Below are 26,991 nucleotides of genomic sequence, written 5' to 3'. Positions count from 1 at the left end.
TGATTAAGAAAACAATAGATAACATGCAGCTTCAACTAAATAAAAAGGTCTGCATGATCTTTCACATTTCATTCTTGAAGTAATACTGTAAGGTATTATATGGTGACCATTTGTATCTGCTGGTTCCAACTCTGCAGATTGAACCAACCATGGACAGAAAATATTAAAAAGAAAAAAAAACTTCTAAGAAGTTCCAAAAAATCAAAACTCCACACCAACAATTATTTACATTAAGTATCATAAGTAATCTAGAGATGATATAAGAAATATGGCAGAAACAACACAATATTGTAATTATTCTCCAATCAAAAATAGATAAATTTAAAATAAAATTGAAGAAAATGTCCAAAAAATAAGAGTATATAAGAAGACATACATGGTTTATATGCAAATACTACACACATTTTGTATAAGGGATTTGAGCATGACAGATTTTGGTATCTGCAGGAAGGTCCTAGAACCAACCTCCGTCAGACCCAGAGAGACAGCTGTCTATGCAAAAGAAAGATCTAAGAGAAAATGGAACTTTCCGGGAACTGCAAGTAATTCATTATTGCTGGGGCACAGACTAAAGAAGGAACAAAAGGGAAAAAGAGCAGGGCCAAGATCATGAAGACCTTTGTATGCCATGCCTAGGAATTTGAACTTTATTCTGTGGAGGATGCAGAAGCCACTTTATTACTTAAATTCTTCAAGTAATAAAATCATGTAGTAGAATAAGAGATAAGACTGAAAGGAAGGAAACTAATTAGAAAAATAGAACACATAAAGATTTTAACAAATTCAGTATTTTAAAAAGACATAAAGAAAACAGACTTGGTACGTATTCAAAAGACAGAATCGAGAATCGACTGAACAAAAATACTACAGACACAGTAAAGCAAGTGTAAGTACTAAGATTAACTGCACAGTTCTGGCATTGATGGGGCCACTTCCCAAGATAAATGAAGGAGATACCTGTTAAGTTTTGTCTTGTTTTCTTCATGGGGTGGGGGATACTCAAGGGAAGGATAAATTTTTTTAGTATGTTCAACTTGTGAAGACTGCTAAAGAGAGATGTCAGTAGGCAGCTAGATGTAGGAGACTGGAGTTCAGAAGAGATATCTGTGCTGGAGATAATGATCTATAAGTAATCAACATATAGATGTTGATTTAAATTCTATATATAAATTAATTCATCAGGAAGAAAAATAAAGAGAAATGTTAACAGGACTGACAGAATACTGAAAAATATCAACTTCTAAAACCTTAGTAGAGAAAGAAAACCACAAAGAGTAAAAATGACAAGGGAGTAAAGAGAGGCAGTGAGTACCACAGAAACCAAGGGAGGAAACAGATTTATAAATAACAGTTATCAGTGGAAAATGTTGCCAAATAAAACTGAAGTTGGTGTTGGTGTCCTCCTTCATAGCAGTTTCAGTACACTAATGATAGCAGAAACTTGTCCACTGTGGGTAAAGTAGTAAGTGAGAATGAAGAAACAGAGACAGTGAGGACTATGCTTAAAGAAGGGTGGTTGTTAAAGAGAAAGGCAGGTTTTACAGGAATTAGTGTCTATGTTTTTCTATTTTCTTTAGGTCTTTTTTGTTTGTTTAAGTAAGTGTATAGGCTTCAGAGACAGAATCAAAAGACAAGGAAAGACTGAAACACAGAAGAAAAGAATTCAGGATTTGAGCAGAAGTCTTTAAGGAGATGAGAAGGAATAAGAGAGAGAGGTGACATATACAAGTACAGGCAGCCCTCTGTATCCATGGCTTCTGCATCTACAAATACTGGAAAACCAACTATGGGCCTTGGGTATCTGCATATTCTGATACCTCAAGCAGGTCCTGAAACCTCTCTCTCTCAAATACCTAGGGATGACTGTATCTTCCAGTAGAGGCAAAGCTGATACTTTCTCTATGAAGGAAAGGAAGTGAAAGACCTAAGAGAAGGTAGTGATAAACTTGTAAGCCTGAGAACAGGAATCAAAGGAGTTCATCTCTGATAACACACTCAGACCTACCATATATGACTATGTACTGTATCACTCTAATGGGCATCATTTACAATGAAATAGGTTATGGTATATAAAATATATATGTAAATTTCTAAATCAGTTTGTTAACTTACCTTCCATAACATCCTTTTCTATTATTTTGACTGCCTCTGTTTGATTATTTGTCTGTTGCTTACGAATAGATGTTTTCTTGAATTTATTTACCATACATTCCTAGAAAACAAAATAGAAAGAATCCAAAAAGTTTTTACTGAGTAAGTAGTATAGTATAGGCCCAGCACCATGCTTGGCCTATGAAAAGTAATAGTACCTGGTATATAAAACTGGTGAATGTTTTCAAGGAGCTTACAATCTAATTGAAAGGACTATAATGAAATACCAGGAAACTGCAAAAAGTATTTACTTTTCAAGATGTATTAATATTTTAGGCATATATATAGAGAGAGATCAAAGACAGCTGGAATAGGCAAGAGATCTCAGAGCAAGTGAATACTTAAGTCCTAAATGACAGGAATCAGTTGAACAAAATTACAGAAAGAAATTTAATTAAGCTAACACAATTCTCCAAGGATCACTGTACTTCTAACCTTCTAACAATTCCATCTCTTTTGCCCAAATTAATTTCAAGTACAGTTAGCAGCCCAGCTCCAGCCCTGATCCAAACTACCCTACCCTTCTCCAAGTCACTTCTACTTACACTATCACTCAGGGCTCTTCTACTTAATAGTGTCATCTGTGTGTGTGTGTCTGATTTCCAATTTCTGTTAGTTCACTAAAGGGAATGTCTGTGTCTTCAGTGTCTTCAGGTGCTGTGCCTGCATAGCACCTACTCTTAAGTATTCAAGAAAAACTGTTGACTGATGACCACACTCTGATAAAGGACTCCAAACAAACAGGCTCTCTGGCTCTGAATTCAATTCAGACTTCCATTTATTGAAAGTCACTAAACTGCTCTCAGCATAATCTTTTAGGATAAACACAAATTGGTATATTGAAGCAAAATATGAAGAAAAATACCCAGTACAATACCAGGTGCATAGAAGACTGTTAATAGATGACAGCTGATTTGGTATCAATAAACAGCTGTTAAAGGAATTTTCCTGACACCTCTGTCAGAAACTTCTGTAAAAAACGTAAAATGTACTCTCAAATCACAAATCTACAATCTATGAAAGAGGAATTCACATGTACTTCTAAACTAATTTTAACAAAACCTTTTTTAAGTGAACAGTAAATTGAATTCTTAGAAACATAAAACAGGAGAACTATGGGTAACGATGAAAATCTAAGAAATTCAAATGTCAGATCAAGTGCCTCTCACTTCAAAAATAACTACTTACATGCAAAAACTCCATAACCACTTTATCAAATTTGGTTTGTTTTTGAATATGATCTAACGTTTCCTGATGTGAAGGACTTTCCAGATGGAGTTCAATATCTTTTTCTTCAAATGTTCGAAATTTACAAAATGAACATGTGAATGCCATTCTGTCAAGGGAAAAAAAAGTGTTTGTTTAAATATTACCTTATTTACTTAGAAAGCATTCATAAGACTATCCCAATGAAATCAATTTTACCAGCATAAATGATTTCCTCTCTTCCAAGTAATGGTTGATTTAAATCAAGCTCAAGTCAGGAAAAAAAAAGCATTTAAGTACTTGTCTGGACAACACTGTGATCATACTAATTGGCATTTCTGGACCACACTGGAGTTACTGGGTATGAAAAACAGAATCAGTGGATCTATTTCATCTAATCCTAACTATCCACTTCAAGTCTAGATCAGAAAGCCAAAGCAAACTTCAAGCAGTATCAAGTTCCAAACTTCCACTAACATTACACTCTTCTATCTTCAACCTTCCAAATCACTGAAGTAGAAACAAACGTAGGTAGGACACCAGAAAACCATAATTCACTCTATTAGAGCTCCTAGATGATCAAAAATCAATTCAGGATGACTAACAGGCCTGGACTGGACATATGCACTCATTGAAAAGCTCAAGAGTCACTCCAGAATGAATTTTCCCTTTTCTCCCATTTAATTATTCTTACCTCATATATCCCTGTTACTTCCTTTTCTTCAAATTATGACAATAGTCTCTTAATGGGTTTCTTTATCTTGAGTCTCCATTTTCCACCTAATTCCTTAGAGTACTATTATATTTATTTTCCTGAGTAAGAGTACAGAATCTGAAATCTACTGCTGGGTTTATTTCTTAGCATCTTTATGTGACTTTAGGCAACTTAAATTCCCTGGGCCTTAGTTTTCTAACCTTAACGAGATGGGAACCCTCACAGAGCATCCTCACATTTTGGTCTTCCAAGGGGTTGGGGATATGGAGGCTGTATAGAAGAGGTGGTGATCTTAGAACCAATTCACTATGCATATCAAGGGATGACTGCAAATATCAAAAAGTCAAAATCATTCCTATATATCTTTAATCAATCCTTTTCATTTGACTCTCAGGAATTTTTTCACATCACAGTTAATCTATCTGCCTTTTCTAAGAAACACGTTTAGGTGTTTTTTTTGTTTTATTTGATGCTTAAACATAGTATTTTATTGATTCTAAGACATATTTTTTCTGACCGCATTTCTGAAATCAGTCTGTATCATAAAATTAATGAAACATCACAATCTCTTTTGGCCAGATAGATTATTGCTTGTGCACATAGAAAAACCAGGAATTCTAGCTGTAAAATCTATATAGAGTGATTGTCAGTGGCTTGAAAGTCTCAAGGACAGTGATAAAGCATTCTTTTAGACCTGGAGGAGCAAATCGTTATGGATGAGGTGGACAGTAGCAAACTAAACATATCTGTCAATATCCTTGAGACAGGTATCAAACACAGGCTAACTCTACATAACTATAGAGTAACTGTAATACCAGGTTAAAACACCAACAATAATACATTTTTTAAAAATACACTCTTTTTAAAAATTTGATTTTTAAAATCTTTTAAAATATATAACCTTGTATAAGTTTAGGATGTACAACATAATTTGATATATGTATATATTATGAAATGATGAGCACTATGAGTTTAGTTACTGTCCAGCACCTCACTAGTTGTAATTTTTTTCTTATGATGAGAACCTTGAAGATCTACTCTCTTAGCAATTTCAAATATATAACACAGTATTGTTAACAACAGTCATCATCTGTACAATATGTCCCCAGAACTTATTTATCATTTAATGGAAGTTTGTACCTTTTGGCCACCTTTACTCAATTTTCCCACCCTCAAATCCTAGAAACAGTTTTTTAATGAGTCCAATTTTCTGACTACTAAGCACAAACCTGTATCCATCTCCGTATTTCTCACTGTTTTTTTCTCTCCTGCGTCTTTGTTTCTCTCGCCGAGCTTCAATTCGCCGCTTTTCTTCTTCTTCATTTTTAGGATCAGTTTTTGCTAGGGGATCAGACAAAAAAGTTAAAACTAAAAATCACTTCTCCATTCTCCTTTTCCAGTCCCCAATTCATAAACTACAGACAGATGATTTATTTGGTGGTCATTATCTAAACTGAACTCACCAGAAAAATCAGAGTTTGAGATTACTCAATATTTCTGAAACTTCATTCACATGAATACCTTCATCATAAATTTTGTCTATTTACTTCTCACCTATGTTTATTATTTGCTACATTATTTTTCTCTAGATCCACTCATTTTTTATCTTAAGTAATAATATCCACATTACCTAAAATAATTTTGAATTATCACACCTTGGAAAACATTTGACAAATAACCAGACCTTGCATGAAAGTGGAAAAACAATGAGCACTAGAGACAGCACCTTGGATGCAAAAACTCAATATTATAGCAGCTTTCTTAAAATTTCTTAAAATGAATAAAAGCAGGTTCTTCCTCTTTTTCTCAAAATGTCTTAATGTGAATACACAAAATGTACTATTTTAGCCATTTCAAAGTGTACAACTTAGTGACATTAAGTTTATCACAAGGTCATGCAACCATCACCACTATTTAGTTCCAGAATTTTTTAATCAATCCAAAGAGAAGTCACTAAAGCACTTGGTAAAACTACTAATCTGCTTTCTGTCTCTACAGATTTTCCTATCCTGGATATTGCATATACAAGGAAGGATACAATATGTGGCCTTTTTTGTCTGGTTTCTTTTATTTAGCATAATGTCTTCAAGGCTCTTCCATGTGTTGTACCATGTATCAGTACCTCCATCCTTTTTAAAGCTCAATAATATTTCATTGTGCAAATACATCACATTGCCTTTTCATTCATTCATCTGCTGATGAACATCTGGATTGTTTCAACCTTTTGACAACTGTGAATAATGCTGCTATGAACATTTGTACACAAGTTTTTTGGCTGAATACTTCTTTTCAGTTCTTTTAAGTACATATCTAGAAATGGAATTGAACCACCAAACTGTTCCCCACAACAGCCACACCATTTTATATTTTCATAGTAATGTATAAGGATTCTAATTTCCCCACATTATCATCACTTGTTATTTTCTCTTTTTTTAAGACCATCAACTTCATATGTGATAGGAAGTGATATCTCGTATTAAAGGAAAAAAAGGTTCTTTCTTATAATATAGTTAATTTTAAACTTTAAAAAAAACTCATCTGCCCTCCAACTTTTCCTTTTATTCACTGTTTATCTGTTTGGATTACCTTTGGAAAAATATATAATACAAAATCATGAACACCTGGGGATTCATGAACTTAACAATCAACAAATATTAAGTATCTGCTATGCATACAGCAGGATGTCTCAAAACCATATAAACTCAATACCTTAAAATTCAGTATCTAGATTATTTTTCATCATTTTATAAAAGGTTAAACACACGTTCCTATTTTACTAATCATTTTCAATATCCTCTTTGTTTCTCTCAAACCCTCTATGGAAAAAAATTGGTTGTTATATGACCTTAAACTAGAAGCAATTTCATTTTCCTTTCACATGCTAAAGCTGATACACACTGTACCTCTATCCAAACGACTGAATATGATTCCTGTCCTACTGCATTTCAACAAATCATACAGTCTATATATTACAGCATAGTAAGACTTCTTATTCCTGAACACTCAGCGGTTACCATTCAGAATGCCCACCTCATGCCTGACAGTGAAAACCTGATTTGACTACAGAATTTTGGTTTCATTCTTAAGTTATATACTACACTACTCTCAAGTTTTGTTTAAAATAAAATAAAGAAGTCAAGTCACATGTATCTGCTTTAGTGACAAATAAGTATCTACATCAAACTGTGTAATATTTATTTAACTATACCTGCAAAATATACCTTTGAAATCTATCGGAAGAAGATCAACTGAATTGCCTATTCTGGTAATATTTAGAGTACGCAATTCAGTAAATAACAATCCATCAAGTAACAGTATAAAACTTATTCCTACTAACACACACTCTAATCAGGTTTCCAGAATTCCAGAATATTGTTATTTTTTATTAAATAATATAGATGTCCAATGCAAAGCATGGCAGGAAAGTAGATTTAAAAATAGTATTTAGAGTGCTACTGAGTTTTGGATTATAATTCATAATTTTGAGGAAAAAATCCAATATTTACAATTTCAAATATCATATTTTTGATATGATACATTAAAATGTCTGCAATGTTCTAATTATTTGAAAAAAGTTGTTTTAAATAAGGATAATATAATACAAAGTAATTTTCCATTACAATCACATGGATCTTTACCTGAAGGGTCTCTAGAGTAAGACTTGCCCTGAATAAACCCTGGCTTTGCCAGTTATTTGATCCAGGCAGCAAATTTATCTGTTCTGTTCCTGTTTTTTTCAGCTGTAGAGGGTTTGGTACACTACCTACACCTGAGCAGGCTGATGTGAGAATTACATAAGCAATGTCTGTTATGCCCTTTAACACACTGCTGCCTAGTATGCAGTAAGCATTCAGTTAAGTGCTAGTTTACTAACAGTTATATATACAATCTGTCAAACTGGATACATGTATTAATCCTGAAGCGATTTAAATAGAAATGAAATTCAAAGAACAAAATAAATATACTGTCAGTATCCAAAAATATACAAAAAACATGTTTTAAAGTAGGACTTATCTAGGCCTCCTTGCTTCTTTCCTTCCACTTTCTTTTTTAAATAATTATTTGAAGGCTATCATGACTTGTTTAGCACCTCCAACATCAAAGGAAGTAATAAATTCATCTTAACAATTAATGTATCTTATTTTTTAAACTGGATGCAAGGATGTTTTAAAAATTAGATCACAAAAATTTGAAATATTCATTCATTACAATGATCTTCACCTTGCCCAGTCCCAATAACAGGTAATCCAATGTTAAATCTAAAGAGGAGAGAAATTTTTAATCCCTTGTAATGTCACCTAATTTGGAAAGATAAAATACTTTTCAATCATCAAGGCAAAAATAAAATAAATATAAAAAACAAAACATAATTCAGTGTACAGTCAAAAATGGTAAAGTATCTATACGCATTTGCTATTATGTTTTCACGACGAATGCTGAAAAAGACATTTCCATACCTTTTATTTATGTATATTCTTGACAATCTATTTTGATCAAATGCACTTGATTTCATTTAGAGATATATTACAAAGTTAAATAAAATACAGTAACAGAGAAAGTAACAATAATCCAGCTCAAATGTTTCAGATTAAGACATAATTCATACCATATGAGTCACCCTTTTGAAGTATGTAATCAATGTTTTTCAGAACATTCACAGATATGCACAAACATCACCTTAATCAACTCTAGAACATTTTCATCACCTCACGAAGAAATCTGGTATCCTGTTATTTATTTCTCCTTATACACCCCACAGCCCAAAGCAACCACTAATCTACTTTCTAACCCTATAGATTTCTGTATTCTAGACTTCCAAATGAAAAGAATCATATATGTGGACTTTTGTGACTAGTTTCTTTCATTTTATTAACCTTTCCAAGGTTCATTTAAGTTCTAGCATATATCAGTAGTTCATCTTAAGGCTGGAAAATATTCTACTGTATGGACGAACCACATTTTGTTTAACCATTCACCCACTGATGAGCATCTGGGTTGTTTATACCTCTGGCTACTCTGAATAATGATGTTACGTGTATCTGTACATAAATTTTTGTGTAGACATATGTTTTCATATTTCTTGATACATACCTAACCGTGGAACTACTGAATCATATGGTAATTTGTTTAATCATTTGAGGAACTGTTTTCCAAAGTGCCTGGACCATTTTACATTCCCACCAATGGTATATGAAGATTTCTTCACATCCTTGCTAAGGCCTGTTATTATCTTTTTGATTCTAGTCATTCAGGTAAGTAAAAGTGGTCAATCTCACATGGTCTTGATTTTAGAATCCCAGAGATGGGGGAGCCTGGTGGGCTGCCGTCTATGGGGTCGCACAGTCGGACACGACTGAAGCGACTTAGAAGCAGCAGCAGCAACTAACTATTGAGCACTTTTTCATGGGCTTATTGGCTATCTGTATATCTTTTGGGGGAGAAAATGTCTGTTCAGATGCTTTTTTCAAATGGGCTATTTGTCTTTTTATTGAATTTAAAAATTCTATAAATGTTTTCTCCTTCTCTGTGAACTATCTTTTCACTTTCTTAATGTGTCCTCTGAAGCACAAAAGTTTTTAATTTTGATAAAATCCAGTTTCACTGTTGTTTGGTCAATAAGTTGTGTCCAACTCTTTTGCGACTGTGGACTATTGCCCACCAGGCTCTTTTGTTCATGGAATTTCCCAGGCAAGAATATTGGAGTGGGTTGCCATTTTTCTTCTCCAGGGGAGCTTCCTGACCTAGGGATCAAACCTGTGTCTCCTGCACTGGCAGGCAGATCCTTTACTGCTGAGCCACCAGTGAAGCCCAAAGTCCAATTTACCTGTTTATCATTTGGTTGCTCTTTTAGTGTCCAACAAGTTACTCTTGTTTTCTTCAGAGTTTTATAGTTCTAGCCCTTGCATTTAGGTGCTGTATGTTAGTTTGTGCATGTGGCGATCCAGTTGTTCCAGCAGCGTTTGTGGAATGCTCCTCACTAAATAATTTTGACATCTTGGCTAAAAAAAACCATTTTACCATAGATTTATGAGTTTATCTCTGGACTCTCGATTCTATTCCATTGATCTGTATGTCTGTCCTTGTGCCAGTACCACTCTGTCTTAATTACTGTGGCTTTGCAGTTAAGTTTTGAAATCATGAAGCAGTACTCTTTCTGTTTTCTTCTTTTTTTAGGATTGTTTGGCTATTGTAGGTTCCTTGCAATTCCCTATGAATTTCTGAATCAACTTGTCAATTTTTGCAAATAAGTCAGGTGACATTCTGACAGGAATTGGGCTGAATCAGTAGATCAGTCTGGGGAGTATTACCATCTTAACATTAAGTCTTCTGGTCTGTGAATATTTATTTAGTATCCCATTTATTTAGATCTTTAATTTCTTTTAACAATGTATTATAGTTTTCAAAGTATAAGTTTTGTACTTCTTTTGTTAAATTTATTCCTGAGTATTTACTTCTTGATGCTACCATGAATTGTTTTCTTAATTTCACTTTCAGACTAGCTCTTAATTTTTAACAATGTAAAAATGGAAGTATGATTATCTCTAGGAATAATGTCCAAAAGACAAAAGGCAAATTAATTTTCTAGAACATATAGCTTTTCCTGGCACCAAGGACAATGAAAAATTTCTTGCCTTTGACCTCATGAAAGAGACTCTATGTAATGTAACATACTACTTCCTCAATAATTATCCAACAATAAATATAACACCCAAGAAAGGAATCCAAATCAAAATCATGTGTAAGATCTTTTTAAAAATATAGATGTTCTGGTTCCACCCTAAGTCAAGATTTAGGGAAAAGGAGTGAATCAGGGCATGTGAATTTATAAGTATCTTTTGGTAATTTTGATATCCATGACTACAGATCTAATCTCTACAACTGTAATTATTGTACAATTTGTCTACATAAACATGAAAAAATTATTTAAATGCACTGAGTTAAAAAAAAAATAATGAAAACTGCCTTGAACCACAGCAATTATGTTTTCCAACTTACTGGGTGATTTGCTGAGGCTCATCTTCTCCACGGGTTTTGCTAGCTTGGGCTTCTTGATAAAGGTCCCACCAGGCTTATTAAACGGTTGCATCATTTTTCTCTTTATTCCTCTTGCAGCAGCAACTGTCACATTGGTGGGCTTGTTTTGATAGTCAACAACAATCCCAGGTCTATGAATGCTTCCAAAATCACTCATATGCTGCAAATTTGTGAAATCAAGAAACATTAGCACAATATCCAAAGAAAAAGTCATATATAAATTACATTTTATCTATCTAGAATTTTTCAAATGAAAATTCCTCAGAATGTAACTAAATTTTACAAGTCCACTCTAAATACACTGAAAAATTCTGTAAATTATTACAGGAACTCAAATCCAGTGAATCAGTATTTTTATCTCCACAAGAACAAATATGGCTATTTCCTATTGTTTGATTCTTAGGATTCAAAATTACTTGAGATCATAAACAACATTATGTGCCTGTCAGAATATTACCACTTGTACAACTCTCTGACAACTCCTCTTCAGAGTTCCTAATCGATGTTTTCCCATGAAAAGACCTTAAAAGAAATCTTTACTAAAACCTGGCTTAAAACTAAGATACACAAAGAAGACCATATCTGAAGTTTGAAGTTAAAAAAGATCCAGAAATGATTTAGGATTTCTCCCTGTTGAAAAAGGGATGAGAAGGCGAGATGGAACATTAGTATGAAATAGGAGAGTTAAAGCATAACCATGCATCAACTTCCAAGACACACTTCAGATAAAGAATTGCATCTGGCGTTCCATTCACATTCTTACCTAGAGAAACATATTCTCACCCAGAAGCCCAAGAAGCAAAAGTTTACAGACGAAGAGTCATGCAACCAAACGACTCTTTGTGTCCTTTCTTCTCGTCGTTAACAAAACCCACTATACCAAGAAGCCACATGTTCATACAAATTTACTCTACTAACCTTACTTTTAGAAGATAAAGATTGAGGAGTAATCTGAAGAGAAGGATCCAATGGGAATTGTACAAGTGAAGATTAAAAAGGAAAGACCTATTGGTTCATCTATTTCATTAACAGGAAGAAAGAAAGAAAAGTCGACTTCGACTAGAATGGTGGAAACAAAGTACAGGAATACCTGTTTTTCTATCATGAAAACAAAATTGGCATTTCAAGTGTCTTTGAGGAAAAAATCGTTTGCCTAAAGTAATATACAGCATGGAAAACAGTAAGAGTTTTCCAAATTTTCAAACTGGAGTAGATTTTCAATTTCAAAATCCAAAGCCTATTATCCCAACTATTTTCAATTAATCTACAACCATAAAGCATGGTAGAACAGCAACATACTAGTTGCTTACATTTGTATATTATGCTTAGGAATACCTATCTAACCTTGAATAAATTAAGTGTTTCCAGGTGATTTAAATAGTTACATCAGAAAAATCTTTATTAATTATCCATTAAAGGTGCAATGCATTTTACATAAGTAACGAGTAACTGTTAAAAATGCAAAATTTCTACACAAGTATGACAAACTATGCTGATGTACCAAAGATTAGTGAGCAGTCAAAAATATGTGCCCTACTACGTTTTCTTAATAGCAGCACTTTCCTCTGCAAAGAGAATATTAAGAGCAACTGACTTCCAAAAAAAAAAAAAAAACAATTCTTACATGATGGCAAAAATACAATATTCTTTATAAATCAAACTACATAATAACTCCACAATCTATGTACACTTCCTAGGTAAAATTTCTTGTCAGTCAAGTTACCTAAGAATGTAAAGGCATAACCTTTATACTACATATCCTGAAATTAAATATTTGAAGACTAGCATATTTATTCATTTAAGCAGTAATTTATAAAATATTACTTCCTGGGAAGAAGCCATAGACATGTTTCTACAGGGAGGAAATTATTTCTCAACAGTAAAACTAGTGACAGAGGTAAGACAGAACACCCAGCAAACAGAACATACTGTAAGAGAGTGAGTTAGCAAAATTATACTGACCACAACTCATCTACAATCTACTATACATATCAACTTCCTCACCACGTAAACCTGGCTAAAGTACCCTTAGCTATCACCAACTGTTAGTCTCTCTTGTGTTTAATGTGAAATATGAAGCTTTGAAGAATTTCTATGTGCTGGAGTTTAGCAGCAAAGTATATACGTGTTATCATACATTGCACCTTTAACCTACTCAGAAACTCCAAAAGGGTTCATTACCTTTAAAATAATCCAAGAACTGTCCCACTAGCAAAACTGCTAGTGTTTACAAGGAAAAATGCAACTCCTTTTAACCCCTTTTAGACCAAACCTAATATCCTCACCTTTTTAATAAAGGGAGATTTAGCAAAACTATATGAACAGTCATCTCACACTGCCATGTATTTTCTAAGGTACTGGGAAAACTTTTACAGGCAACCTAAAAATTATGCTTATGACTCAGCTTTTGCTTCAAAATACACTGGGATGAACAGTGTTTATTCTAGTTGAAAACCATGGTCTTGAAAGGGTTTAAAAGAGTGACTAGTGAAAAGAATCTGAAAAGATTCTGTTGTACTTACTCCTCGGCCTCGGCCTCTGCCTGTTGATGGTCCTCCAAAAGCATCATAGTTTCTGCTTCCAAACGTACTTTCAGGATAAGCAGGCGTTCCTCTCCCCCGAGAGCCTACAGGTGCAGGCTTCATATGGGGTGAAGAAAAACTGCTGTAGGAAGAGTAATTCTCTCTTCCTCTGTCCTCCATAAACCCAGGCCTCAATTTTGAACGGGAGTAAGGTGCTTCCCAGCTAGACCCGCCCTGGTTTCTACCTCCGAAAGAGTCAAGGCTATTCCGGTAGGAGCTCTCAAATCGACCACCATAACTACCTCCGAAGCGGCTTTGTTCGGGTTCATTAAAACCATAGCCAGATCTGTACAGATCTCGCCCACCCAGAGAAGACCTGGAGTCGTAAGACTCATAAGGTCCAAACCTGGAAGAGTTGCACAGTGAGGGAAAAAACAAAAGTAAGCTTACTAATGTTAGACAATTCAAAAGACAAATTATCAGATGACATTTATCAACTAAAATTCATTTATACCATACTGGTTTGCAGTTCTACTTTTATTCACACTTGATTAGGGCTGGGCAGTTCAACATGAGACCAGATAGAAAGCTATCTGAGTCAGTGTTTAAATATGAATTGAGTTAAGTAACCTTAGCTTAAATATCTGCTTTTTGGCAGCTATTTTATTAGAAAAGATTTGTCTGTCATTATTTAAGCCCAGCCCTAGTCTTGGAAAAAGTCATTTGTTAAAGTTCACAGACTACTCAAACTTTCTTTGAACCCATCTCTAATACTGTAAAATACAAAATATTTACAACATTTTGTCTTTCAATAGGGACACAAATTGAAGACTACAAAGATGCAGGCTACTTGTGACACAGAAGAGATCCTTTTGCACCCACAATAATCTATATGACAAAACTGCTTCAGTATGTCTACAGCAGTCAAAATTGGGAGAATTATCTGGTTACACAATTTAACAACCTGCTAAACTTTGGTTAACGTTAATAATCAATTCTTAGTCACTTTTCACTTGTATACTAATAAATCTACAAATCTAGAAGAATAAGCACATAAAACAGAACATAAAAGACCACCAATATATACCCTTTGCATATGAATTTTCAAGGCAGATTAGAAAGAATACATTTTATAATGTCTTCAATTATTTGAAAAATTATTCCCTATCTTCAATTATTTGAAAATTATTCCCTATTATCACATGAAATTATCACATAAAGCTACTCTAAAAAAGGGAGCACACAGTCTCCTTAAGGTTTTAATAGAGTCAACAGAAGAAACAAATCATACTTCTCACCAAAGCATGGATTACAAAAGTTGCTTATCTTACAACATAGTTTTATAAAGGCCCACAATTACATGAGATAAATTATAACATCTACATAGTTCACACACATTACATTTACAGTGTAACAGGGCAGCAACTGATAAAGTAAAATATTTAAACGTGTTACATTACTTCAATTATTTATCACTAAATAGAAGGCACTTTACTTCTGAATCCTAGTAACCATATAAAAATCATTCCTCTTTTCAACTACATTTTTCAAAACATCTATCACATAAGCAAAATTGTTGTATCTATTTTCCTGATTTTTCTCTACTATAAACCATAATGGCACACTTAAACAGAAAAAAGGAAAGTAAGCATCATTCAATCCATCTTAAGGAAACCAGATCCTTCAATTTATGAAGAAGGACAATACTTTCAAAAAGTTTCCTAACTAGTTTTACTTATATCAATGTTTAGTAGGAATCTCTGCACCTCCTTGGCCTAAAATGTGGTCAACCCTAAAGCCTAAAGCAGTTCAGCTAGGTTTAAGGTTTACACAGCATCAACAATGAAACATAAGTACAACCAAAACTGTACTGCATTAAAATAAACAAAGATATTGTATTCATTCATGGCTTTAATATAAAGCTCCTAGTCTAGACCACAAGTGTTTCTGGCACAAGTAGAACCTGCCAATAAATAACCTAAACATGATTTAAAGAATATTTTTATTATTACAATACGCTCTTATAACTCACATTAAAACTAAAACAATACGCTCTTGTAACTCACATTAAAACTAAAATTAAAAGAATAACTATCTTAAATGTTTCTTACAAACTGAGTGTTGCTAAACAGGTTCGGTTAACTTCATTTTAGTCAAAGACTGTTTGCTACTCTATAAAGCACTCCACATTAGTAAATACATTTTTGAAAAATCATAAGAAAAAGCTTCACAAATAATATTTCCAATAATATTTTTATATCATTTGTTTAGGGCATTTTGACTGACCAGGAGTTAAAAAAAAAATCACTGCTAAAGACATAAAATCTTACTCTAGCATAATGAAATAATGGTTTTCCTAAAGTAATGTCTGCCAATGATGTTGAGACAGTTTCTATAACCATTAACACCTTTAAACATTTAAGGTGATTATTCAGTTCTAAATATAGTTTAGGTATCATAACATGCCTAAAGAATACTTAAATCATCTAGAATCTTATAATCATCTACTTATTTGGCTAAGTGATGAAGCAATTTACCTGCTACCCCCACCACCACCACTGTGATTGTCCATGCCATATGACTGGTTTAGGTAGGAGTCCATGGATCTTTGACCCCCATAGGATCCATGGCCATAGTCACGATCCATCCCTATAAAGAGTTTAAAAAGAAAAAAAATTAAATGATGCTCACCTTTACTGGCACTCAAAAGAAGAATTTTTAGATAAACATCCTTGAATGCCAGACCTCCGTAAGATCCAGGGCCATAATCACGATCCATTCCTAAAAGATAGTTAATAACAAAAAGTCAGTAAAATACCATTCTCTTCAGGAATCTTTGTATAAAACACAAGATATTCATATCAGTCACCTGAAATGATAATTCATTGTTAACATTAGCTAAATTCACACTAGACACTGAGGGAAAAACCATACAGATTATAATCTAATGAAAAACCAGATCTGCTAATGAAATCTAATTTTTTTTAAAAAGCTATCAACTAAAAAGTTCTACATTAAAATTACCTTCAATTTAGCCAATATTTACACGACAAGGGTACTAACATAGGGTCCTATGTCATATAATCTACTGAAAAATCAGATTTGCCAATAAGACCTGATTAAAAAAAACCTATCAACTAAAAAGTTCTATAGTACAATTATCTTCAATTTAGCCAATATTTACGTGACTTCGGATACTACCATTGGGTCCTTTGTCAGGTGCTACAATAGTACATAGTTAATAATTCCTATTCTCAAGAAAATAAGGTATTTAATAATGTTAAAAGGAAAAAAAATTTATAGTATCGTTTTCTGCATCTGCTGCTGCTGAGTCACTTCAGTCGTGTCCGACTCTGTGCGACCCCATAAACGGCAGCCCACCAGGCTCCCCCGTCCCTGGGATCCTCCAGGCAAAAATACTGGAATGGGTTGCCATTTCCTTCTCCAACGCATGAAAGTGAAAAGTGAAAGTGAAGTCGCTCAGTCGTGTCGGACTCTTCTCGACCCCATGGACTGCAGCCTACCAGGCTCCATGGAATTTTCCAGGCAAGAATACTGGAGTGGGTTGTCACTGCCTTCTCCTTTCTGCATCTAACTCCTCTCAAAACATCTAAAAATCTGAGGCAGCCTCATTTTAAATATGCCCAATTGAAATAGTTCACACAGTAATTGAAATAGATATTTTTAAAAAGTAAAATCAGAGTGAGGCCATTATGTGATACTCTGCATATAAATAATGACTCAAATATTTAAATCCTCAAATACTTTGAATAAAAGGGATGAATGTGAATTCTAGCAATGTAAACACTAAAAAAATTATAGTCAAAGCACTAACTGTATTTAATTACAATTCCTATAATTCCACCTACATCCCCACCTCTGACATAAAAAACAAATACAACAAAAAAGGTAATAAAATGAATTTACTATGATCATAAAATTGAAAAAATTTAAAAACCGTTTACCTTGTATTTCCTATAAAATCCTTTAAAAGTCATTTATCACCCTCTCCAAGTTTTATGTATTAAGAGTATATACAAAGCAAGTACATTTATTTTTATTTTTTTAAAAACACTAAATTTTAATTATAATTACATAAATATTCTGGTCCTAACAACAAAATCTTGCAGCTTTAAACCTGAAAGCAACCTAAATAATCATATTTAACCTTTTCATTTGATAGATTATGGAACCAAAAAGATGAAATGATTTTCCCAAAGTCTATAAATATCCACCACTTTAGCTTCACACTGTTGCTTCTACATGAAACGCTCTATTGCCCAAATAATAGCTTATTGAAATTCTTTAATTTTTTAAAGTCCATTTCAAATACTAACCCTTTTAAGAACACCTTGCTGATGTTGTCTCAATTGATTATTGTCTCTTTCTTTTGAATATCTGCAGAAGTCTGTAGTTTTTACATGGTGTTTATGATACTCTGCCTTATACAGTATTCTGCTATCTGTGGCCTCATTTATCTAATCTTTTTGTTTTTGACTGCACCACGTGGCATGTGAGGTCTTAGTTCCACAACCAGGGATCAAATCCATGCACCCTGCAGTAGATGTGTGTAGTCTTAAGCCACTGGACCTCCAGGAAAGTCCTGTGACCTCACGTTAAATGTACACTAGTCTTGTGGTTAAGGTCTCTTTTTTACTAGTTTTTTATGTACCCCAGGCCTGTAGGTTTCAATAGCCCGTTGACCACTAGTTGCCAGGACCCTTTCAGGGGATCCACAAGGTCAAACTATTTTTATAAACATTATTGATACTAAAACATTTGCCTTTTTCACAGTGATGAAAATTTTTTTTGCACTGAAGATGCAAAACCACTGGTGGGTAAAACAGTTTTTGCTATAGCACAAATCAAGGCAGTGACACCAGACCACACTAGTATTGATAGCTGTATTGCACACCTGCAGTAAAAAAATAAAATACCAAAGATAATAAAAATAATAAAATAATCTTCACTTAAAGAACGTCCTTGATGAAGAAGTGAAAATTTGCAATTTTATTAAATCATGACCTTTGTGTATACTTTACGATATTCTGGATAGTAAAATGGAAAGTATACATAAAACAATTTTGCTGCATATCACTGCATAAAGTTTCATTAAGTGCCATCGTTCTCTTTAGGAAAAGCCACTGAATTAGCCATTTTTTTTACAAGGAATACTGTTTTTACTAAAAGGAAAGACTGACATTCAAAAACTATGGCTTTCAGATTTGAGCATCTGGCAGACACTTTCTCAAAAATGAAGCAGGACTGTCACTTCAAAGAACAATTGATAGTATTTGTTGCCAAAGATAAAATTCAAGCACTCATGTGAAAATTAAAATTTAAAACTTGAGTTTGACAGTTTCCCAATACTTAAAAGGCTTTTCTGATGAAATTGACACTGGTATTACTGAATACAACTTTTTAATTTCTACAATAAAATCTGCCAACTAATACCTGATATTACAGGATTACACATCATAAAAAGATCCATTCAAAGCACAAGGCATACCAATGGATTTTAATGACAAAAAGTTTGTCATACCAATATACAAAAAGTATTAATGAGCTATTCTAAATGTTTTTTGTCTATACTAAGACTTCAAATCAAGTTCATATTAAGACAGCACACCTCAATTCAGACTATCCACACTGAAGGTACTCAACAGTCATACATGGTTAGTGTCTATTAGCGTCTACCACATCAGATAACACAGTTCCAGACTAATAAAAGTCATTGGTCTTTAGAGTTGATAAGTATACAATATAAGTCGCTCATCTCTCTCAAACAGGACAATTTTGACATTAAGATGAAGACTTCAAAATAAAAAGCTTTCCTCTAAAAAGTATTAAAAAGTAATTTTAGAGTTAGGTTCAGTTAGGTACACAAAACAAAAAAACTTAAATTGCTACTTCTGCTAATTTCTATTTTCAGTCAGCAGAGGTTGCCTTTGGATACTAATCCTTCAGTTTTTTGATTCTGTATATTTTTACTTCACTACAGAGTCATAAATTACTAACATTTATTGAACACTCACCTTTTCCCAGGCACTAGAGAGTACACAAAGATTAATAGAGCTCTCTTTACACAGCAATGTCTTTTGGTTTATTGCTCATAGTACTATCACTAATCAGTTAGTTAAAAAGGAGAAGACTAAAAGTCTTTATAGGTACTGCATATAATCAGTGTTGATTATAGGGATAGAGTCTATAAGAGGACCATGACCATTTACATATCTTCCAGGTTATTGAATGAATTTAAAAATCACTTTAAAAATAAAGTTATTAAGACTATAACATATCTTTACTGTTAACAGTAAATGAGAACAAGGATATACTGTACAACACAAGGAATACTGCGGTATTTTATAATAACTATATTATATATAACCTTCAAAAATTGTGAGACACTGTTATACATCTGACATATTTAGCATTCCATCAATTATCCCTGAATAAAATATATATTAAATAAGAAAACTATTCACTCAACATTAATCTGACATATTTTAAATCAAATCTATCCTACTGATTTGATTACACCCTTCTGGCTCTGCTGGTAAAGAATCACAATGCGATAGACCTGGAATCAATCCCTGGGTTGGGAAGATTCCCTGGAGAACGGAAAGGCTACCCACTCCAGTATTCTGGCCTGGAGAATTCCATGCACTACAGTCCATGGGGTTGCAAAGAGTCAGACATGACTGAGTGACTTTCACTTTTCATAAATGATAAGCTCAACAAATGTTACATTCACTTATAATTAAATCACAAGAGGTGTGGAGTAGTATGAAAAAAAAACTGACATGATCAAAATAACTAACAAGTTGTGTAACACTAAGTCGTGAATGAGACCACTTTTTATCACCTCCACACTACTATCAGCCCAGTACAGGCCACCAGCATATCTCACCTACATTACTGCAACAGCCCCCCAGCTGATTTTCCTGTTTTCATTTCTGCAACCTTTCTGTTCATTCTCAAGAAAATAGCTAGAAGAATTCTGTTAAAGTGTAAGTTAAATTATATTCAATGCCCAGTACCTTCCAGTGGCTTCCCAACTTACTCCAAGTAAACAAGCCTTTAGATGATCTATAAGACCTGTATCAGTGGTTCTTAACCATGGGCAATTTTGACCCCCCCGAGGGGGTCAAACAATGAAAACATTGTTGGCTGTCACCAAAATGAGTAATGGGTGCTGCCTGCATCAAATGACAAGAGACCAAGAATGCTCCTAAAACATTCTACAGTGCACAGGACACTCCCCCACAACAAAGAATTACCTAGTCCAAAATGTCGACAGAGACAAAGTGGAGAAATCTTTCCCATTACCTCTTAACTTGATCTATTTCCACTTAATTTCATCATCTGTGATCTCGCCTTATTCACTCCACTCTAGCTATACTAGGTCCCTTGCCGTTCCTAGAGTACAACAGGTATACACCCATTTTTGCATCTACTATTCCCTCTGCCTGGAATGTTCTTCCTCTGTGTCTGTGTTGCTCACACCCTCAATTCTTTAAGGTCTTCACTTTCTATTACTTCTTGTGTGTTAAGCAAATTGTCTTTGACTTTCACTGACTTCTGGCTACACACACCTCCCTATTCTAACCTTGTTTTAAGATCACTCAGCAAAAATCACCTGCTGTAGTCAAGCCCATCTTCCTAAGTCACTCTGAAGCACAATGCACTCAGCCCTACCTGTGTTCCTGCTTTCCCTCTATCAGAAATGCTTTCCCTTTTTGTCTATTTACATAAGAAGAAGGAAATATGGAGACAATGGCATGGCTTGCATCTTCATCTCCCTCAACTCTGTGCTCCAGTTACCCTGTTAGCGATTCTTACCCTTGCTAATCTCTTTAAAATTTTAACACACACACACACACAGCTGTCCTGTGTTATTATTCTCCCAAGCAACTGCTGCAATACAATAAATATTACTTCTTGTTTACTATTTCACCCGACTAGACTGTACACTTCAAAGGCAGGAATATTTGTCCATTTCGTTCACTACTGTATTGCCAGCTCCAATAACACTATCTAATATAAAACACTCAGTAAATTTCTGTTGAATGAAGTCAAATTACATCCCTGAAAATTAAGTTCCTCATTTATAAAATGTAGATAACTCAGGCCTCAGTGTTGTCAAGCAGTGTTCTTTAACCAGAGGTGCATTCTAAAATGATTCAAAGTATCAATAGTTCTTAAAGCTGACACAGTTGGGACCATTTACCCTAAAAATTAAGATTCAAGAGGACTAGAGTATGACCTAAATAGATACATTTTGAAAAAGCTCCACAGGGGAGTCTAACAATCACCCTTAAATGAAAACCACTAATGGAACTAAAATTAAGAGGAAAAAAAAGTCTAACATTTAACTGCTAGAAAAAAAATCTAACTTGAAAAGATACATGCATCCCAATTTTCACAGCAGCATTATTTACAATAGCCAAGATACAGAATAATCTAAGTGTCCATCAATAGATGAATTGATAAAGTTGATGCAATGTGATATATATGTATGCATATACATGGAATACTACTTTTGCCATGAAAAAGAATGGAATCGTGCCATGTGCAACAACATGGACAGGCCTTGAGGGTATATGCTAAGTGAAACAAGTGAAGTAAGAATGATAAAAACTGTATGACTTCATTTACATGTAGAATTTAAAAAAAAATCAAAACAAAACAAAGCAAAAAAATCCAAGCTTGCAGACATAATGAACAGATTGGTGATTGCCAGAGAAGGGGGTGGGAGTCGTTGAAATGGGTGAAGGGAGTTGAAAGGTAACAACTTCCAGTTATAAATAAATCAGGGGGATGTAATATACAGCATAGTGACTATAGTTAATAATAGTGTATTGCATATTTGAAAGTTGCTAAGAAAAGTAAATCTTAAAAGTTCTCATTGCAGGAAACTATATGTGGTGATCAAGGGTTACCAGACTCACTATTGTGATCATTTCACAGCATATATAAATATGGGATCATTATGCTGTATACCTGAAACTAGTATGTTAGATGTCTACTACACCTCAATGTGCCTGTTTTCAAAAGAAGGTCCTAACGTCAGTGACAGAAATATTTTAAGCTTTTTCTTTTTTTCCCCCACAATCCTGTATGTTAAGAAAATAAACTTCTGACCCTCTATGATTCTGTATTTCAAAGTCCTATATTTAGGCATAAACTCAACTCTCTGGAAATCATGGAAATAGTGGAAATCATGGCCTTCTATCATTCCAGATCTCTTTGGTAAAAGTACTAGTCCTGTTCACTCCAGTTTCCAATCCTGGATTCATTGTTATGCATCCCTCTCAATTTTCTACTCACTACTAGGCAGCCTGAAAGTTCTGCTAACTTTCTCAAGAAATGGCTTAATATTTTAAAAATTACTGTCATTACCTCCCAAGGTGTAAAATTCTTACACCTGAATTTATGAAACTTGATAATCTTCCTTCTTGATAATTTTCCAGTTTTCAAAATAACCTACACGTGGATGAAAATTAAACTTCTTTTGGTAACTTTATTATATCACTCTCCTGCTCAAAAATATGTTTTTCAGCACTTAATAAATATTGACTTTTCCTATATGTTTAACCTTTTTAGCTGACATCAGATTTGAAGTTTCTCTAAATTCCTAGAGATGATAAGTAGCAATTAACTGTATGGTAATTATTCTCATGAAATGACACAGTCTTCTTTGTTTAGTAGTACATTTGCTTCAGTTTTATTTTGTGAATAGATTACATTCTGTACAACAGTTGAAAGTTGTATTTTTCTGGCAATCAGGGAATTTAATTCCACTCTCTGGGGTCCTTCATATAATGCTTTTATAACCTCTTGAACTGTTTCATGCTCTTCTTTATGTTCTTATCCGTCTGGCAAAGCCTTAACTCTAATTTAAACTATCAAAACTCTACCCCAATTGTATTCTGCATATGTCATGATTTTATCTAGCTCTTTAGTCACTCTGATGTCATACTTATATTGATAAGGCTTCTTTATATGCTCTAGACAGTTCTTAATATACTAACACGTTTGGACACATTAAAGCAAATGACCTCAAAAACAGGTCAAAATGAATTATGAAAGCAGCAACATAAAACCAAGCCAATAATCCACTTAATCTACATTACTCAATACCAAAGCCTCTAACTCAACAAAAATAACTCAGCTAGTTTCTTATAAGTCATCACTCAATACAGTCAGAGCCTTCTGGAATTAAGAACTCAGAATTCAAATAAAGAGTCAAACTACTCTGAATAGCCCTAAGGTTTTCTGAATCCAAATTTCCTAACTCAAATACTATACATAGTATGACAACATTAACACTAACACATCCAAAGACTAAACAATGACTGAAACAAGGCAGAATTTCCTTCTTACATTGGTACTTTAGATGGGTGACAAAAAAACTGAGATGCATTCCCTTAATGTATTTTAGATCAAATGAAAGAGGATACTCACCATTAAAGCTCTGATAAGTATTTCTGCAAGCAGAGTGTGTATAATCTATGAAGACACATTTAACAGAAAGGAATTAGTGCATTATTAACAAAAATCTTGAATGATATACCCACTTACTAAAAACAAACACAATTTTTAAACTGCCATTAACTCAACTATCTACAAAAACAGGGTGTTAATAATTATATATACTTCATATAGGAAAATATATATCCCTTTCTTTTCACTATCTCCCCAAATGGCAGGTTTATCATCCAAATCATGGCAATGTAAAAATTAGTTAATAAAACCTGATATATAATTAAGGCCAAAAAGGGAGATCTAGTACTGATTTATACAGCATAACAAAAGGGAAGGCTGATAAATTATATATCCAACAATGCAAAAAACAGGGACATGTGAGAATTGATTCTATATATATATATTTTTCCCAATGCACTATTTCTCTTAGCGCTTAATTTGCTCTCTATAAAGATTTCAAGATCTTATTTGAGAAATGCACATTCATGTGTGCATACCTGTGTGTGCTATTTCTAGTCAGGACGTGGCATCATTATCAAAGATCATAATTTCTTTGTCAAAACTAATTTGGCAATTGTTAAATCCTTTAGTTAATTCTACTAACAAATAGGAATTTAATAGAGCAGTCCTTTGGATACAATAGACTCCAACTACACTATACAGGATTAGAGTTCAACATATTGTCAGGCAAATTCCATCCCCCAAATAAAGCAGTAGGGGAAGGGAGGAAGCAGGAGGGAGGGAACATTTTATCAGTGACATTGTTTAGAATTTTATGCTTCACACTGTTTAGAACTGTGGGCAGATGGTGATAATAAAAAGTAAACATCCTAAGACAATGGGTTCCTTCATGGGGGGAGGGGACCATTCCCATCACTCCCTCCTCCCACACTGGTAGTTTCTGCTGCACCTTGGGTGTTGGTACTGTCACCAAAGTTTGGTGTGAACACACAGCAACATATTTTTTAAATTCATTCCCAACTCTGGCATTTCAAATATTCAGTTTAAAGGTAACGATATCAAAATGAGTCAAAGTTCAACTAAAACAAACACTAGAGTGTGCTACTGTTAATATCTGAACTTCCTATTTCAAAGTAACTTAAAAGTATCCACAAAAGGTTATTCCAGTCCCTTTTCATATACTTAGCTTCCCTGGTAGCTCAGACGGTAAAGCCTCTGCCTACAATGAGGGAGACCCAGGTTCGATCCCTGGGTCGCGAAGATCTCCTGGAGAAGGAAATGGCTACCCACTCAGGTAGAGCCTGGAAAATCCCATGGACTGAGGATCCTGGTAGGCTACAGTCCATGGCGTCGCAAAGAGTCGGACACGACTGAGTGACTTCACTTTCATACACTTAGACTTGGCAGCTTTAATTCTTTGTGGCATGAAATCAAATCAAAGATCAAAAGATCATTTAATCAGGCTCAGCATATTCAAAGTTGGTTGGGTTAGAGGCTCACGACTAATTAGTGAAGCCATTTTATTCAGAAACGCCCGGTAACTCAGGAGTAAATTCAGTATATTCACATCCCTTTTCATGTCTCCCTAATGCTGTCATTACGTACTCATCTTACCCTGACACCAATCACTATAAAAGTTGAGCAAGATTTGAAGACAATATGAAGACCAAATTAATTTTATTTCGTGAGCGTATGAAACGGTTTAAAGAACTGGTGTTTAAGAGACGACCGAAAGGTACTGCTCATTTAATTAAACAGCAGTCCATCCCAGGCGGCTGTGTGTAGGTCTGAATTTGAAGGGCACGTGATGCTGTGCCAAAATTTTGACTAACTTAACACAATGTCCAGAGAAAACGCTTTGGTTCACAGAAGCATTTTAAATTTAGGGATTAACGCCCGGACACTCTTTGTTGGCGGATAAACATCCACTTTGCTAACCAGAAATACCTTAACGTTCCATTCTGGATGGAGATCTACTATACTTAATCACTTACAGACGCCCTTTAAACTCATCTTAAAAACTAAGACAACCAAGGAACACGATCATGAACAAGCCTCAGAAAACCCTATCTGGCAAGAAGTAACCTGGAGTTGGGGATTTACTAAAAGGACGATCTGGGTCGCTGCCCACCGGGCGAGCGCGAGCCGCGGCGGGGGAGGCCCGCTCGCCCTCTTGCCCAGAACGGGAAGTTGGAGGCTTCCTGGCAATTTGCTCGCAGCGGGGCGGGGGCCGATCTGGGGACTCCGGAGGCCGCGGCGCTCTGGGAGCCTCCTTCCCCGCGCCGAGGCCGGAGCGGAATTCAGGGTCGCGGGCCGCAGCGGGCGCCGGGCGGGGCGATCCGGGCGCGCGGGTCCCCACCGAGGCCGACTCCAGGCACTGGGCCCGAGGCGGGCAGGCGGGCCGACGGCCTCTAGGCCCGCAGAACAAAGCCCACACGGCCATCTTGAGACGGTAAACAGACCCCGGGGGCAGGCCACCCCGCCTGCCGCCCGCCGCGGTGACCAGCCAGAGGCCGCGCTTACCGTCCTCGAAGTCCATGGCGGAGGCTCGGGGCCGACAGCGTCGGCGGCGCTTGGCTAATCTGTGGCCGGAGAAGAGCACCCGCGACCCGCGGTTCCACACTACGAGTCAGCGCGACCAAGAGCGGCGCTACCGGCCCGGGAGCCGCAGGCCACAGCGAGGCTGGGGGGCGGGCCCGGCCGGCGCTGCCAGCCGCCGCAGCGCAGCCCGCGACTGGCTGGCGCGGGCTGGTGGGCGGGCCCTCGGATGGGGGCGGGAAGCAGGTCCGCGGTCGCGCTCCCAGGTGCTGACCCTCTCGGAGCCGCCAAGGGGCAAGGAAGGTTAAAAAGGAGCCCCAAAGATTGGCCAGGCTCAAGGGAAAGAAAGCCGGGTTTTCCGGAAGGTCGGGCTGA

The 26,991-nt window shown here is 35.3% G+C and overlaps 1 protein-coding gene across 3 annotated transcripts in view; it reads right to left on the bottom strand.

The window, feature by feature from the left end:
- ZNF326 (zinc finger protein 326) overlaps positions 1 to 26,754 on the bottom strand; it is a 37,102-nt gene extending 10,348 nt beyond the window's left edge. Inside the window, exons 1-9 of one of the 3 annotated variants that reach the window (XM_015092093.3) lie at positions 26,602 to 26,754; positions 24,097 to 24,141; positions 16,375 to 16,410; positions 16,167 to 16,278; positions 13,630 to 14,035; positions 11,069 to 11,267; positions 5,302 to 5,413; positions 3,340 to 3,487; positions 2,113 to 2,212 (exon numbers count right to left, since the gene is read on the bottom strand). In XM_015092093.3, coding sequence (XP_014947579.1) covers positions 2,113 to 2,212; positions 3,340 to 3,487; positions 5,302 to 5,413; positions 11,069 to 11,267; positions 13,630 to 14,035; positions 16,167 to 16,278; positions 16,375 to 16,410; positions 24,097 to 24,141; positions 26,602 to 26,617 — 1,174 coding nt within the window. In that variant the 5' untranslated portion in view covers positions 26,618 to 26,754. Of the gene's footprint in view, positions 1 to 2,112; positions 2,213 to 3,339; positions 3,488 to 5,301; positions 5,414 to 11,068; positions 11,268 to 13,629; positions 14,036 to 16,166; positions 16,279 to 16,374; positions 16,411 to 24,096; positions 24,142 to 26,601 lie in introns of those variants that run through there. The other 2 variants (XM_015092094.3, XM_027971923.2) reach the window with 2 other exon arrangements.
- Positions 26,755 to 26,991: the final 237 nt, after the last annotated feature.

This window comes from Ovis aries, chromosome 1 (genome assembly GCF_016772045.2).
Source record: "Ovis aries strain OAR_USU_Benz2616 breed Rambouillet chromosome 1, ARS-UI_Ramb_v3.0, whole genome shotgun sequence".
Taxonomy (NCBI): domain Eukaryota; kingdom Metazoa; phylum Chordata; class Mammalia; order Artiodactyla; family Bovidae; genus Ovis; species Ovis aries.
This window is presented reverse-complemented; position numbering and strand designations above follow the sequence as displayed.